At 34.9% G+C, this 17,385-nt stretch overlaps 1 protein-coding gene across 1 annotated transcript in view; it reads left to right on the plus strand.

The window, feature by feature from the left end:
• Positions 1 to 17,385, plus strand: part of LOC117101151 — a 155,824-nt gene that overhangs the window by 1,108 nt on the left and 137,331 nt on the right. Inside the window, exons 2-5 of the mRNA XM_033241033.1 lie at positions 4,547 to 4,819; positions 9,436 to 9,657; positions 12,573 to 12,753; positions 14,356 to 14,466. Coding sequence (XP_033096924.1) covers positions 4,547 to 4,819; positions 9,436 to 9,657; positions 12,573 to 12,753; positions 14,356 to 14,466 — 787 coding nt within the window. The remainder of the gene's footprint in view (positions 1 to 4,546; positions 4,820 to 9,435; positions 9,658 to 12,572; positions 12,754 to 14,355; positions 14,467 to 17,385) is intronic.

Below are 17,385 nucleotides of genomic sequence, written 5' to 3' on the forward strand. Positions count from 1 at the left end.
ATATATATATACTCAATGTAATGTCGGAATAAATACTAATCAAGTATATTGAAATAATTTCAACAAAATAAAAAAGATTTCTTTTACGTCAAAACATTAAATAATTTATGTACATTTCAAACAGTCACGCGCGGTCAGGTCAAGAAAAAATCCAAAAAGCACACCCTTTATGTAATACATTCGAAGCTAAACTTTTTGGTGGTCCACTATTGAGACAAATGTAAACTCAGCCTAAAATTAGATATATCCCAGCTAGCTGTAAAGTCTGATTTTCATTGCATCATGTATCAACATAAAATTATAGGCCTACTTGCCTTGGCTGCTCTGATAGTGAAAATAATACGCTGGCCGATTTTTGCCCTTAAACATGCCTATTTTCATGATGCGGATAAACATGCCTATTTTCATGATGCGGAGAGCTAGTTAGTTTTCCAATATAGCACAATGATTACGAAATACGATCTCTGATTCTGGCAACCACGCGTAGTGCTACATTAGTAACAAATGGTTACCTAAGGTAAGGGTCGGAAGGTCGTACGACCCCTCCCCCCCCAATTTAAATTGAAAGCTCCACATTTTTTCCAAAGACATTTTTTCTAGGGCCTTTTCACAATGACATAAATGAAAAAGCATTGATGAGGTACCATCAGCAATGAGTCCAAAGGCATTGCCAATTGCGTGACGTAATCTATCTCAATTCCAACAATTCTAAAAGTGAGCCTGCCATCCGCTTCAAACTGGTGGCACTGTAATCGAATTTCCTGTCTCCCACTGAAAAGGTCCCACGCAAAAAAAAAAATCCTAGATACACCCCTGCCATTTATACTCCTGGGTGGAGAGAAAATGAAGGACACAAGCGAAATGCACAGCGAGGGATTGAAACCCCAACCAAAACCTCGGGTTGGCAAACCACACCGTTCCCACTGCGCCTAACCGCTAGGCCTAGATCTGGTCGAGGGTAGACAGTGTGAGAGATCCGATGTTACGTGCATGCATCGGTTCCTAAAATAATTCCTTCTATTTCTACGATCTTACACGTACATCTGGTCCGATTTAAGTCAAAAATAGATGTCTGTGTTAGATTTCATGTTATTTTTGGAAGTGGTATTTTTCGAATTTGTAATTTGAGTGAAGGAAGACATTTGACATGGCCGGTGGAAGCGGGGGCCGAGGGGCCCGGGCCCCCCACTTTTTGGCGAAAAATATATAGTGTCTGGAGATTTTTGTATGATCGGAAATGCAAAAAAAGAAGGAGGAGAAGGATGGGAAAGAGAATGTTTATCCAGTACCCGACCGAGTTACACTTTCTTGCAATTCATATTGGCGGATCTGGGGGAGGGGGGTCAATGGTCCTTACCCCTCCCTTGGGCAACAAAAAGGGCAAAAAGAAAAGAATTCTAGACCTACCTTTTCAGGACCCGTGAGCTGATTTCTTACAACACATGCAACTACTCATTTGTTTTGTATGTATACACACATAAAATAAAAAATGAGAAAAATTTACCTGACCTATTTCAAGAGGGGAAAACCTTGAATTTTGAAGAGCTTTTAAAGTCATTAAAAGACGTTTTAGAAGTCAGGTAAGCTCATCTCCCGCCATCTAGAAATCGAAATTTTTCCAGGGGAACCCGGACCCCCTTTATCTTTGGAGTTCATTGATTAATTGAATCATTTTCAAGGTGGGGGGACCTTGAATTTTGAAGAATTTAAAAGTCATTAAAAGACACCACAGATGTCAGGAAAGCTCATTTCCCGCCACCTAGGAATCAAAATTTTCCCGGGGAAGAACCACAGGACCTCCCCCACCTTTCCTTTTGGGATTTATCGATTCATGGAAAAACTACGTATACAACTTATTCAATCTCTTTTGTGTATGTATACACACATAAGGCCTAATTACTGTAATAACAATGGGAAAAATTATTTGACCGTTTTCAAAAGTGGAAAACCTTGAATTTTGAAGAACTTCAAAATTCAAGGTGTTCCCCTCTTGAAAATTTTATAATGAATCAATGAACCCATAGAAAGGGAGGTTCGAGTTCTTCCTGGGAAAATGTTGATTTCTAAATGGTGGACAATGAGATTTCCCGACTTCTGAAGTATTTTTTAATGACATAATGAATTTAAAAGACACCTCAGAAGTCGGGAAAGCTCATTTCCCGCCTTCTAGGATTTAAAATTTTCATGGGGAAGAACCCCCGGACCCTCCTCTCTTTTTGGGATTCATCTCATGGAAAAAATCGTATGCAACTACTCAATTTTTTTTAAATGTATGTATACACACATAACAGGCCTATTTACCATAATGAGAAAGTTTACCTTACCGTTTTCATGAGGGGGAAACCTTGAATTTTGAAGAAAAAAGTCATTAGACACCTAGCTCAAAAGTCGAGAAAGGTCATTTCCCGCCATCTAGAAATCAAAATTTTCCCGGGAGGGGAATGTTGTCCGCACCACATAGATTTGATTCCAGATCTGCATGATTCATATTCCCATTCATCTTATAAGTAGTGGCGTAACAGGCGGGGGGTGGGCCAGGGGGCAGACTGTCCCCCCTGACGGTTTTTACCGGGCCGACCAAGCCGTCGTACGGGCTGGGTAAGAAGAGAAAAGAAAGAGGGGAGAGGGAGGAAAAGATAAAGAAGGAGAAAAAGAGAGGAAAAAGGAAAAGAAAAAGAGAAGAGAAAAATAAAGACAAGAATAAAAAGGAAGATATAATGAACAGATATCACAATACCCCGGCCTGCAACCCCTTCTCCACTTCAAAAGGTGTCCATATCGATTTGATCTAAGCCGCCAGGTATTCTCCGCAGTGGCGTAACCACCGGGGGACAAGGGGAAAATATCCATCTGTGGAAAATCTTTCCCCATTGAATGCCCTTTTCACCCGGGAAAGTGCCTGAAAATCTCAAATTTTAAATCGCATATTTTGTTGAGGTAGGCCAATTTCCTCTAAAAAAATTGCACATTTTAGGGAGTTATGATCAATTCCGACGAAATTAGAATTAAAAAAACAAAAATTTTCCCGCGCTTCGCGCGCATATTTTTAATGGTAAAACTTCTGCTTGCTCTCCTTGGCCTTCTAAGTTATAACACATAATCCCAAACTCAAGAAAGAAAATTTAAGATAGATCGTTTTACCTAAAAGAAGGGCCTCAATGTGTAATGATGTTGAAAGAATATGTTTGTAATAAATAAAGCCATAAGGAAAATGCTTATATTCAGTTTAAAAAAACCAGTGTGTCCATATATAACATAAGAGCATTTCTTGTTGAGGTAGGCCAATTTTCGCTGAAAATTGCACATTTTAGGGAGTTTTGAATTAGAATTAAAAAAAAACAAAAAAAATCGCGCATTTGTTAGGGTTAAAGCTTGTGCTTGCCCTCCTTTGCCTTCCAAGTTATTTTAAAACATAATAGTCCAAAACTTGAAAAAGAAAATTTCAGATTGATCATTTTACCTAAAAGAAGGGCCTCAATGTGTTATGAGGGTGAATGTATAGGCTTATGATTGTAATAAATAAAACCACGATGAAAATGCTTATATTTAGTTTCAAACACACGTGTGTGGCCTATATTGATAATAAAATAAGCCCTATGTCGTATTGTTTTCTATATGGGGTGGTTGGGGGAGGGTATCACACCAAGTCATAAATTACTAACCGGGAAAATTATTACCTTTGACGCCCCCCCCCCGACCCAAGGCCCCTGTTACGCGCCTGCTTATAAGTGGGGCCCCCCACTTTGAAAAACGTTCCGCCGGCCCTGTTTGAATATATATATTTTTTTAAACCCCGAAAACAAAAAGCGCCGATCCGAATTTTTGGAACATTTCGGTCGGCGGAGAGGGCAACACAATTTTTTTTGGCTTAATTAAGGTAGGCCTAATATGCTTGTAGAGGTTGAATGTATATTTAGCTAAGCGTTTTGCCTATTGCATCAATAAGGCCTGTTAATTTTAGTGAGTCTGTAACATGCTGGTCCAAGTGGTTTCACTCGCTAGGTATACCCTCCTAATGGCATATCAACATCTACTCATCATTGTTTGTGATCAAGTCTTGTTGATGCAAAACATCAACTGGTTTAAAACTCAAACTTTAATCAATCAATGATTTTAAGTTACAGATGTATTGTCTCCTGAAAATGACAAGAAAGTTGCAGTAACATACAAATTATTAACATTAAGCATAGAAGTTATTGAATTAGAAAATGTGTATTCTGTTTTTTATACTTTGTAATAATAAAATAAATGATAAAACACTTCCAGTGACTAGGAATTTTTCTATAATTTTTCGTTCATGTTATGTTATTTTACTTGAAAAAGAGCAAGTTAATTTCAAAAATGATTTTTCAGTTTTCTTAAACACCTAAACTTATGTTTAAAAAATCTCACAAGAGAAGAAATTGTTATATATTTTTTAACTATAAAATATAATATGTCCAATTCTGATACGTCACTGTTGTAGTTATAAGTATTATACATATAACTGAAAGATATCATTATATTTTGTATAAAATCTAGTTTCTAATTTTATTTATGATTGTAGCCAAGTAGTATGCCAAGTGAACCAACGTTCTTACTAGAGAAACTTGATTCGTTTACCGGTGTAACGATTTTGAAAATTGGCAATAAAGTTCCGATGAAGCTTTCAATCTGGCTACCACAGCAAACGTATGACATGCACGTTGAGCTTCTTACTCCATATGAGTCATCTGCCATATTGACTATATGTGATCCAGTTGTCACCCACATTGGTTCTAACTTTGGTTCAGGGATTTCCACAAGTGTGGTTTTGGATGCACATGCAGGTGATAAGAGAGTAAGTTCATGAAAAATATTTTCGTAGACACTAATTAAATTAAAATTGTATAAAATAGAGGGTTCCCATAAGCAAGGTTGAGAAAAATGCAGTGTTGCAATGTAACCTTTTTGTAACGTTATAAATTTATTTAACTGTGTATATATTTTATGGAAACAGAAGTGATACAAATGATCTGTTTGAAATTTTCATTTGGGTATGGGGTTAGTGAGTAGTAATTAGACAAAAAAAAAATTTCATTTGCTATTGTCACTATGGGCAACCTGAGAGTTTGCAACACAAAATTTGAAAATGTTACAGTATTGTTTGAAAAATTATTATTATTGATAATAATAAATAAGAAATATTGAATGCATTAGGTGAAATAAATAAAGAAATCAACCAGTCTATTTACAAGGATTCAATTAGGGTTGTATAAATACTTTATATGATGATTTCAGATCAATTTAATTTAATTCAGTTTCTTTATTCGTTATATAAATAAACTACATAAAAATAAATATACAATATAAGTAAAAGTTCTTGGTGAACTTTTGATGCTTATACATCACCTTTTTTACTAATTTACTGATATTAATAAATAAAATATCTAGGTTTAGAAACCTTACTGATGGACGTTGCCATGAATATAGTATCAGAAACGAACAATTGTCATAAGACTCCTATACACTTCCATGCACCAGTCTCCATTTCTCTTGCACTGATCCTATATTATGGAAGAATTAATCAATTTTTATTTTTTTTGCATTTATATTACTATTGATGTTAGGTTAGTTTAAGTGTGTGTTCTTGTTTCATTGTTTATAGTATACATTTTTCATTCTTGTGATTTATATTTTATTAATTTAAATTCATGTTTTATTGCATACATTTTCCTCTCTATTTTTATCAAGCCCATAAGGGCTTCATGAGCATTCTCTTTTTTCTCTTGTTTCCCTGTTTCAATATTTTGTCCGTTAATTTTATTTATATAGCTTTTATAGAGAAATAAAGATTTTTTGTATTTGTTATTGTAGTACTTATGAAAATTCCATGTTAAACCTAAATTTTAACCCCAAAACATAAGTAGTTTAATTTAAAATCAGAAAATAAATAATATTATATAAAACCATCGATTCAAAAAGGTACCTATATAAGAACTTTTTACTACGATAAAATATTAGTATGAATTCTATCGACAAAAGAAAATATTGCTGGAAAGAGAAATTGATTGTTATTTTACATATAAAAACACATTTCAATCACAAAGTGAATAATAATCATTTTGTTGATATCCTATTTTTAATTACAGGTTTATTTAAAAATTGATCTTTCCTTAACAATTCGTTTTATACTTATGGTAATCTTAGAACGGACCACAAATGTATACCACATAAAATACATTTTACTTAGCCATTTCATGTTATTTATTCCAGAAATGATGATGCAATAGGCATTATTAGGTAGAAGCTGGGATCCAGTTGATTTTGGGTATTTTGACCTTGCTGGTTATGAATTTGGTGAATCCCAAGCGAGAAATTCTTTCATTTAAGGGTCAAAATGGCCGATTTTATGCAAAATTATCAATTTGGGAAAACAAAAAATCTGTATTCCGGTTACTATTAGTCATACAGAGTTCATTTTGGTACCAAACTGTTCGGAAGGCTCATGTTGTTTCTATTCGCTATAATAGAACATTTCCCCAACAAAATACCAGGAAAAAAGTTATTAACAAAAACACACATTTTTGGCCAAAAAAACTGTTTTTAAAATAATTTTCTTGTTTTCAGAACCAACGAATGTTTTCACTTATTCAATGGTGACAAATGATAACTAAAGTGACAATAATGATAAATTATAAATATTTAAAAATTAATTCTAATTAATATGTTAGGCATAAATATATAATTAGTTTAACTCTTGTTTTGGTAAATTTTGAAAAAAATCCGGAAAACCCGGTAATATTTGTACAAGAGAGTTGAATTTGGTCTCATATTACTCAGAAAACATATATTTCTATTAGCTGTAATGAAACATTTTCTCAAAAATGAACATGAAAATATTTATTAGTAAAAAAACCCCGTTTTTAGGGCAAAACATTCTTTTTACAATTTCTTATTTTAAAGGCCGTAAAATGTTTTAATTCATTACTACTGGTACTGGTGCTTGTAGCCGTCTGATTTCTGACATTCGGCAGCCATTGACATTATGTTGGCGTTAGAGACTTTGAATCCTGGCATTGAATCCTGGCAAATGAGCTAAATTGACATTAGTACATTTATTTTTTTAATTCTTATACTTAGGTGCATAAAAATATACTTAATTTTACAAAACAAAGTCGGTTTTGGTAAAATTCAGGAAAACTCAGTAACTCTGTTTTTATATGTGCAGGAGAGTTGGGAAGCAGGTCAACTCGGCCTCAAGTCAACTCGGCCTCAAGTCAACTCGGCCCCATGTCATCTCGGCCCCAAGTCAACTCGGCCCCATGTCAACTCGACCCCAAGTCAACTCGGGTCCCCCCCCCCACTTTTTGGCAGAAAATATATAATGTCTATGGAGATTTTTGTATGATCGGAAAAAATGCAAGAAAAGAAAGAGGCAAGAAGGAGAAGAGGGAGGGGAAAGAGAGTGTTTATCCAGTCCCCGACCGAGTTAGAAGTTAGAATTTCTTGCAATTCACATTGGCAGATCTTGGGGATCAGGAGTCCTGACCCCCCCCCCACCCCTCTCTTGGGCAAAGAAAAAAAAAATAACTAAAAAGAATTCTAAACCCACCTTTTCAGGCCCCGTGAGCTGATTTTTTTTTGTTACAGTAAGAAAATTCCATTCAATTTTTCATTAATTTTGTTTATCTATGCCTTTTTTATTTCTTCCATTTTTATCATTTTAGTTTGGTTTTAAGTTGGTGCTGTGCTTTTTATACATTGTTTCTTTTTATGTTTGTGTTGTGAATTTCTTGAATTTTTGTGTTCTGTTTTTAATTTTTTAAACAATTATTGTAATACACTCATATGCAGTCTTCTGGCTGTCTGTAAGTCTTCAAAGTTACAACATTTAACAATACACATTGAACTCCCTTTTATTTATACTGTTAATTACAAATAATAGTAAAACTGGTGTTACATAAGATTTTAGTTACAGCCATTAATTAATTTTTTGTTACAGGCACACACATTTCTTGTTTCATGTTAGACAATATAGGTTGACCAATGGCTATGTTAATTCAACATTGTTTAGATATTACTATCGAATATTTTTTTTTTTACAAACAAGTAATCTAAGTAATTTATTTGTGAAAAAAAAATTTTTTAGTAAGTTAAGATGTTTCGTTTGATTACGTATTTTCTTTAAAATTCTTTAAATAAAATTGTATAGGCCTATATATACAGATAGCCTTATATACAGTAAGTTATACCAATGACTATGTACAACATTTATAAAGAATCACTATCAGAGGGGCTGTAACAATTTAACTTTAAAAAAGGTCAGTTATCATATAATATTTGAAATTATTTATTATAGGAGTGATGCTTTGTCCTACCTGATGTATCATCTACCGAATACTCAGTATGTTCCCAAATACTTGGGAAAAAATCGCACCCACGACCTCCAGATAGCTAGCATGGCGCCATATATGCAGGTCGTGGGTTCAATTCACATCAGAATCACTTGCAAACATTTTGAGCATTCGGTAACGTCATGTAGGGCAAAACAACACGTATACTCACATTAAATGCATTAATCTAATGCAATCTTCAGGAGTGAGAGAATACAAGGATTGTGTGAGTATATGAATAAGGCAGGTGAAAATGCAAATGAGTTAATTGTTTTTAAGATTGAATTTGCATGAAACAGTCTGTAGAGTGATTATACCCAGTTCTACAAGTTCTACATTTTCAATATTTACGCTCTGCATTATAACGTGTATCGAGCACTGTACGTTGCAAAAGATCATCTTTTAATTCATCCCTTAAAAAAAAAAAACAAAAAAAAAAAAAAAACTCCAAAAAAACCACATCAAAGCAACAAGAAGTTAACCTAATAACAATAAAATACATCAAGAATTAAAATATTAATATAATGTAAAATAAATGTAATAAAAAAATATATAATATTAATCTGTACTGGTTAGCCAAGACTTGTTTTCTTTTCCGTTCTGCGAAAATCCGCCTTCCAACAATAATCAGGATTCCGAATTTAAAAAAAATGGCCAGTTTCATGCTCTTCGCTCAAAAGTATGAAAATTTCAAGAAAAAACAAAAACATTGACACTTCCCAATTAAAGTATCTATATTTAATTATAAATTTAAAGCATTTATCGATTCCAGTACTACATTGTTGACATTCATAAATATTTTTTATTTATTTTATCTTCAGCATAAATGCTTTGGGCAAAACTATTCTGCTAAATAAGAAACAAAATTTTATTTATTTTTTCCGCCCTTCTCTAACACAGTAAGTTCGCTACAACATGAAAGTCTCGCCTTAATTGGATGACTTTCTTTCTTCCCACGTAAGTTTTTGTCATATTTTTAAGACATTTATTAATGACATAGGGCCAATAATGATAGCTAGGCTTATTATAGATTTTAAAATTATTTCCAATGCATAAATGTTAGATGATAATTTTCATTCAGTGGGATCGTGCTGTTATTGATTTTGGATCTGTATCGAATATCGGGACTGATGCAAACGATGCTGATCAAAGCAAAATCGTAATTGATTTTTCTGTGGTTATGGTGGATAACAACGCGACACAAGATCAAGAAAGTTACACAATTTCAACTGGTGTAGCTTATAATACTGAAGTTTGGATTGGACAAGTGGCATTTACTGCTACCTTGGATCGTGATGACTGGGTAATACATATTTTTGAAATATTTTTCTAATATAATTCAACGTAGGTATATGTGTTAAATGGTAAAGTTACAAGTCAATACACTCACTCAGCTGCATGACCAAATTAGAGCAGTCACTCTATAGAGTGCATACTTCCGCCCTGGGCATACCAAGCAATACGCAGACCATGTAGGCCTATTATGATATTCTATTATTTTCTATCATGTGTCTGAATACCGAACAATACGCTGTATTGTTCTGTATGCTGTTTTCTTTCTAATATTATGATAATCCCTTCTTTATTTAGTTTTTGCGTAATCTTGCTAACTGAAGACAGTGGTGAATACGAACTATGTCTACTTAGCAGTTCAAGTTTTTTTGAAAATCATTAATAGTGCGAGCGTCTGTAGTTAGTAATGACCTGGTGTTATCATTTATTGATAAAAGGTTACCACAATATATTCATTTTTTAAATTTTTTTCATGATTGCAAAAAAGGAACAGAATGCATAGTACAAATAACTTTGTTTATCATACAATACACGGAGTAGAATTAATTTAAAAATTGTCATAAAAAATGACCAAGAAAAAGCCCAGATCCTCTCAAATCAGTTTAAGAGTGTATTTACCCAAGACCATTCTAATCCAATTAGGTTACCAAGTATGCCACCTACCCTATATCCAGATGTGCCACCTATCACCATCAACACTGAGGGTGTAGAGAAACTCCTACAGAACCTAAATGTGTCCAAACAAATTGGACCTGACATGATACCAAACCAGGCATTGAAGATGGCTGCAGATGAATTTTCTCCCATTCTTCAGCATATTTTCCAACAATCACTAGATACTGGTAATTTACCCCTAGACTGGAAAAAGGCGAATATCGCACCTATATTTAAAAAAAGGCTCTACTTCCGACCCCGCAAACTAAAGACCCATTTCACTCACCTGTATCTGTTGCAAAATTCTTGAACATATTACTGATAGCAACCTTATGGACCATCTCACAGAATACAACATATTATCTGACAAGCAGCATGCCTTTCGTAAAGCAAGACCCAACTTATTTTGACCACTAACGACCTAGCAAAAATTTAAATGATGGATTTAAAACTGACAGAGCAATTTTAGATTTCACTAAAACTTTCGATGTGATCCCCCACGACCGCCTTCCTGTAAAGCTGAACTACTATGGTATCCGGCACTTAATTAGTGGCTGGATAAGAATAAACTCCTTTTTGAGGAATATGTTCCAACGCGTTGCTGTAAATGGTAAGACATCAAATTGGACCCCTGTTCTCAGTGGCACTCCACAAGGAACGGTACTTGGTCCACACCTCTTCCTTCTTTATATAAATTATTTATAGACAATTTCGAACCCCCAAGATGTTACCAAACTCCAAGGTGACCTAAATACTATGGTGAAGTGGGCAGATACCTGGGGTATGAGATTTAACCCTGCGAAATGTCAAACGTTGAGCGTTACCAGGAGTAGGCCTCCAGAAACCACATCCTACAGCAGGATGGTAGTCGAACTAAATAAAACCGATCAATGCCAATATTTGGGTATAATCCTTCATAAAGACCTCCGATGGAATAAGCAATCTGACCACGCAGCCAAAAAAAAGCTACCAATATTTTTTAATTCATTAGCAGAAATTTCCACCACTCATCCGCAGCCATAAAAAACCTCTACCTGACTCTTGTACGCTCTCACCTTGAATACGCCACAGCTGCTTGGGACCCATACACCCAGAAAAACACTGAACACCTCGAAAAAATCCAGAGGCGAGCTGCTAGGTTTGTCAGCAATACCTACGGACGTGCTACATCTATCTCCTCAATATTAATTCTGGGCTGGACCCCTCTACAAGAGAGAAGAAAACAACACCGTTGTTCATGCTTTTACAAAATCCTCAATGGACATAAGCCACCACGACTATATTACACCAAAACCAGACCCAAACGAGGACACAACCAACAATTCCAAATCCCTCAGACAAGGACCGATGTTTATCCAAACAATGGTTTTCTCAATTTGTTTTTTTATAAACTATTAATGACTGGAATCTCCTGCCCGATATTATTGATTGCAATATAAACCCCGATCCCTTCAAATCTGCACTTTCACAGCAAAGCAACGAAAAATAATTTTAGACCGACCACTCTCTCCACGCCTCTTGTTTAAATCCCTCACTGGGATATTAGGAGGATAACCAACCAAGTACAAAGTATAAAAGCCTTTTGAAAAAAGACGAAATTATAGTATAAAACTTGTTTAAATGGTATTGCACCTCCCGAAATGGTATTTGACCAACGTGGGTGTAATGCAAATTCACTGAACGTTCTACCCAAACAATAAATTTAAATAATGAAGACTTCACTCAAATATTCTGGTGCGCATGTATGGAATACACTCTGCATTGGGAATAAAAAGAATCAAATAATTATTTAAATTATATTATCAAAGTAACATTTATAATTACCGTAATACAATATAATTAAGCGATCGTTCTTAACATTTGTATATAATGTTATAAATATATTGCTTACAATTTAAAAAATAATTTTACTCTTCTTTTTTACTTTATCTCTGTAAACTACTTTTTTCTAAGATTTAAGGCATTTTCCATTTATTTTATTACCTTTCCTTCTTTTTTTGTTATTTACAATGAATTTTAAAATAGTTTAATGTATTGTGCATTGTATGTTTTTTTTTATTATATTTTTTTAATTATATTTATAGTTGTCTTTTTACAATTATTTTTTTGTTGACTTGTTAATTTTAGATATATTGTATGATTTTCATCGTTTTGTATAAGAGGACCAGGTTGTACCATCCACCTGATATGTTTAATAAATGTTTATAAGAAAACAAATTGAGAAAACCATTTTTTTAAATATTAAATTTCTAACAATATCTTACAATTTAGACATCTCCTAGTCCATCAGTTATCATCTCTGGACCAACAGAAATCTACCAGGACACATCAGCATTGTTTCTAGTTGATATGATCATCAGAGAGTATGCTTCAGATATTCGTTTAGATGTCATGACTGAATCTGAGACCGAACCAATCATGAGTGTTTGCTCTATGAGTGTTGGATCATACGGTAAGTTTTTTTGTGACCAATCCAACTTATTAGTTCTTGTCAAATTGACACATTGACAAAGTTAGTGAAAACAAAATTATAATTGCTGCATAGAATATATTTCCTCAATGGTGCTCCAAAGGCGCCCGTCTGACCTTATCTGTATCTGTATCTGTGATGTACATACACCATATTGGTTATGGCGTATGTTGGTCAGGGTAGAGTGGAAAATAATTTATTGATAGCGAAATGTCCGTTGGTATAGTTGCTTGATAATATTGATAATGTTAATGATAATGAAGATGATGATGATGATGATGATGATGATGATGGTGACGATGATGATAATAATAACAATAATAATAACAACAACTACTACTACAAGTAGCGTAATAATACTGACATTATTGCATATAAATGGGAACAAATTAGGATGTGCCAGGTTTAATATTTTGAATTTGTTTTGGATAATTTGTTTATATTTAATGGCTCATTATTCCACTATTTTGATCCGGTATAAGAAATTATCTACCAGCCACAGTACGGGCTTTGGTATAGCAAGATTCTGAACTTGTTTTGACCAGGTATTTCTTAAATGCTCAACTGTGTTAAAATATTAATTAAGCTGATGCGGTAAATTTCTATAACATAAATCATAAACAAAATTAAGTACATAAATAGTTCATAAAGTTTATAAGCATCTAAAATATATAACTGCTTAAATAACAGGGAAGATGCAGCTTTAAAATTAGAAAAAGTAATACATCGCACACACATTTGTTGGGTAACAAGAAATGGTTGTAAATATGTTTCATATGTGCTACCCCACACTTTTAAGCTGTACGTATTGGTTGAATTGAAGTTTTATATAATAAAATTAAAATATCTGAGGGTACAACCCATCTCCGTATGTTAGGACTAAATTAGGCCTATAAAGAGCGTCAGGGTTCGGCGGCAGTCGTACACCATCGACTTCGATAAACAGATACTAATTAAATAACAGAGACACAATTTAAATTCACGATCCACGTCAGAAGACACAGTACTTATTTTTAAATGACTAGTCCCCAATACTTACCCTCCATATGGGCTGAGATGTTTGTAAAGTGCAACCTTGTTACAATAAAAAAGATCAATCAACAGGTCAAAAACAGGGGTGTTCTAACAAAACTTCGGAACAATTTAATTTCCTAGCCCGATTCGTTCCTTGAATCTAATTTTAGATTTAAATAATTAAATTTCTGCATGATAATAAAAACCTAATGGAAGGGTCTACTATGCCTCTGGTTCAGATTTTCTTCAAATTCTGTCCGAAAGACGGGCACACAGTAGTGCTAAAAATGTTCTGTATTCCGTATCTACCTTCCTAAAAACCAGTCAATTTAGATAATATTTCACAGCACCCTTTTTTAACCTCATGCCAGACCTCAATGATCTATATTGTAGATAACTATGTTTAAGTAATAATATTTAAGTATTTAAACTGTATATTTATTATATCTATGGTTTTATTTATAAAACCAGGGAAACAATTATATGTTAATTTGGAAGTTTTTTTTAAAATGTAAGTTTCGTTGTATTATTAAAAGCATATCTGATATGTTGCTTTTTTAATAATTCCAGGTGAAAGTTATGGATGTTTGTCCAAAGATCTTCCACATTTTCAAAGTCACAACACAACTGCAGAGTATAATGAAACAGCATCATTTGCTTTTGGAAGCATCACCAATGCAGGTATTATGATCCACAAGCAATTGTGAATTACGTACGTTGTACCGAAGATACTAGAAACACAAAAAAACCTGTTCAACCGAAATGCATGGTGGAAATACAAACAATGGGGCGCCGCGTACGGCTGGATCTAAAAAAACGTCTGCCACCGTTATATAACTGTGAATACATAACTTCCTTTTGCGGAGGTTGAAATCGTTGCCGTTATCCATAAGATACAAACAATTAGGTATAAATAAATCAAAACAATAAAATGACACGAAAACGCAGATTCGTATGGCCGGACTCTGATTAGTGGAAAAAGAAGGGCGCCGCGTGCGTCTGGTTACACCTAGCAACAGAATGGCACCCTGTACGTTTGGACCAAGTATAGAAAACTTGCATTAATAACAGAGAAGGGCGTCGCGTACGTCTGGACAAATTTATGCCTTATTTTTGCTATGCGAGTGCTCTGACATGTCTTGTATTTCTAGTATCATTGATTGTACATGTGCATACAGGGTGCAGATTTGTGCAGGCACAGTAGGGAGTTTTCGATTTAGGCGACGACGAGATGCTAGAACAGAATCATTCATGCGTGACCATCCTACCGGGGTCCTACGTTGCATACGTAGATTTGGCCAAATTGAGTCCTAGATACGCAGATGAGTTTTTAGTGACGTCATTACGTTCTACCGTCCTCGTGCAATCAAAAGCTAACTATTCTCAACACTGCGCGTACTCTGAGAGTGCATGCAACCGCTCACATCATAATTCTCCTCTGTATAAATTTCCCACGTGTATTGTCCCCATGAAAAAATGAAGAGATATTTGGTAATGTAAAGGGGTCCTCAACTACTCATTACTTGATTGTCTTGTTTCACCAAACTCTATCTTAATATAATACCTGGTAACTAGACCTACATATTATTATTTGCACTATGAACTTTTGTAAAGCAGTTGATATAGTTTGTCACACTATAGTTAGGCCTATTCGTAAGACTATTGACGTTGGGGTGAGGCGATCCATTATTGCTATCGAGCGCAACTTTCTGACTAATAGAACACTGAATGCCAACTATAATAAAACCTTCTTCTCAACCGTTTATATTTCATGTGGTGTTCCTCTAGGAACGAAACTAGGCCCTATGCTCTTTCTCCTACTGATTAATGATTCAAGATTCAAGGTTTTTATTTGTGTCCTTTTGGAAGACCAGTTGGTACATCACATAGCAAAACAGAGTTCATGATTAATACAAAACAACAACAACAATAAAAGGCCCTAAAACGTATTTGACATTTTGATTAAGGATTCTGGTAAAGTGGTATGAATTTGTTCCACAGGTTTGTGTTTTTAACCTTTTGCCCATAGGTAGCCAAGTAAAAGATGACTTTAGTGGGTGGGAACTATTTGTTAAGATACACTTTATCAATAAGTAGAATCTCACAGATATCATCTAGTTGTCTATTTTGTCGTAGATTTTTTTCAGACTGACTTATGATACGTTATATTCTGTTGCAATCGTTTTAACTTAAATTGCCAAACCATACTAACTTCAAACATAACTTCAAACAAAAGACCGCTTATAATGTGCTGATGAAGCCATTGGCTTGGGTTGAGAGGTTATAAAGCCAGGGGAGTACTATACCTCCCTTTTCACCAATAAATCCTAAGTGGAATGATCGAATATCATGAAATAAGGTATTAAAATGACAGCATGTAATGAAAATTATCTATATGGTAGTCGTAAGGTTCGGGCCCACACATGGTGCAATCCAGGACAATATCTTGGCTCTGTGTGTGACAGACGCATCATGCTACCCTTCTTATCTATTTTATCACAAACTTTTTCCTCCAGTTTAACTTATTATCAATCTCTAAACATGTATTTATGATCAGTGGCGTTTATTTTACATTTCGTTCCCCCCCCCCCAACACTTTTAACCACGGATCGACGCCTTGCAAGTGGCATTTCCGGCCATCTAAAGGTGCCATATTCATAAATTTTCTTACCTCAGTCCCAACCATGGTGGGTCTGAGGTGGTATAGAATCTCCGATTGTGAAAGTCCCTCCATGGCCTCAATTTTCTGAACGCATATTATATCATTTATTCGTCGTTAAAAAAAAATTAAAATAACAATGCACACCTAAAATCCCACGATGGTATTGGTGACCGGGACCCAAAAAGGGCCCCCAGTTTCAGAAATACACAGGGCCCCGGCCCCATCGTCACACCACTGTCAGACACACATTATGCCGTTGCCCTTGTGGGGCTGAGATTAGAAAATGTATTATGGCAAGTCTTGATGGCCAGAAATGGCAATCACAGACTTCAAATTGTGAATATATATTTTTTTGTATCTCCATTTTTATTTATTTATTTTTTTAAAGCAAATTTGGTGGGGTCCCGGGCCGAGAGTAGGTCCCGTCGGGGCGAAGGGACCTTCCTTTAATTATTATAATATGATATGTGCCCTACAGTCAATTTCAGAGACACATTATGGTTTTATTTATCAACAAAGTCCTTTTTGGTCAGGGTGCTAGATCGAGGAACCTATGGGTAGGGCCCCTTCGGTGCCCCTAGAAATCGGGGGCCCTGCGGACCGCCGCATGAGAGCGCATAGGCGTTACGCCACTGTTTATGATGAGGAACAGTCTCAATCTCAACAATGTAAACCTGTCTCTTATACCCATCTAGATGTGTATAAGAGACAGCGTGTATTGTCCCCATGAAAAAATGAAGAGATATTTGGTAATGTAAAGGGGTCCTCAACTACTCATTACTTGATTGTCTTGTTTCACCAAACTCTATCTTAATATAATACCTGGTAACTAGACCTACATATTATTATTTGCACTATGAACTTTTGTAAAGCAGTTGATATAGTTTGTCACACTATAGTTAGGCCTATTCGTAAGACTATTGACGTTGGGGTGAGGC

Source organism: Anneissia japonica, unplaced genomic scaffold (assembly GCF_011630105.1).
Source record: "Anneissia japonica isolate Jap-2015-1 unplaced genomic scaffold, ASM1163010v1 scaffold921_len549748_cov171, whole genome shotgun sequence".
Classification (NCBI taxonomy): domain Eukaryota; kingdom Metazoa; phylum Echinodermata; class Crinoidea; order Comatulida; family Comatulidae; genus Anneissia; species Anneissia japonica.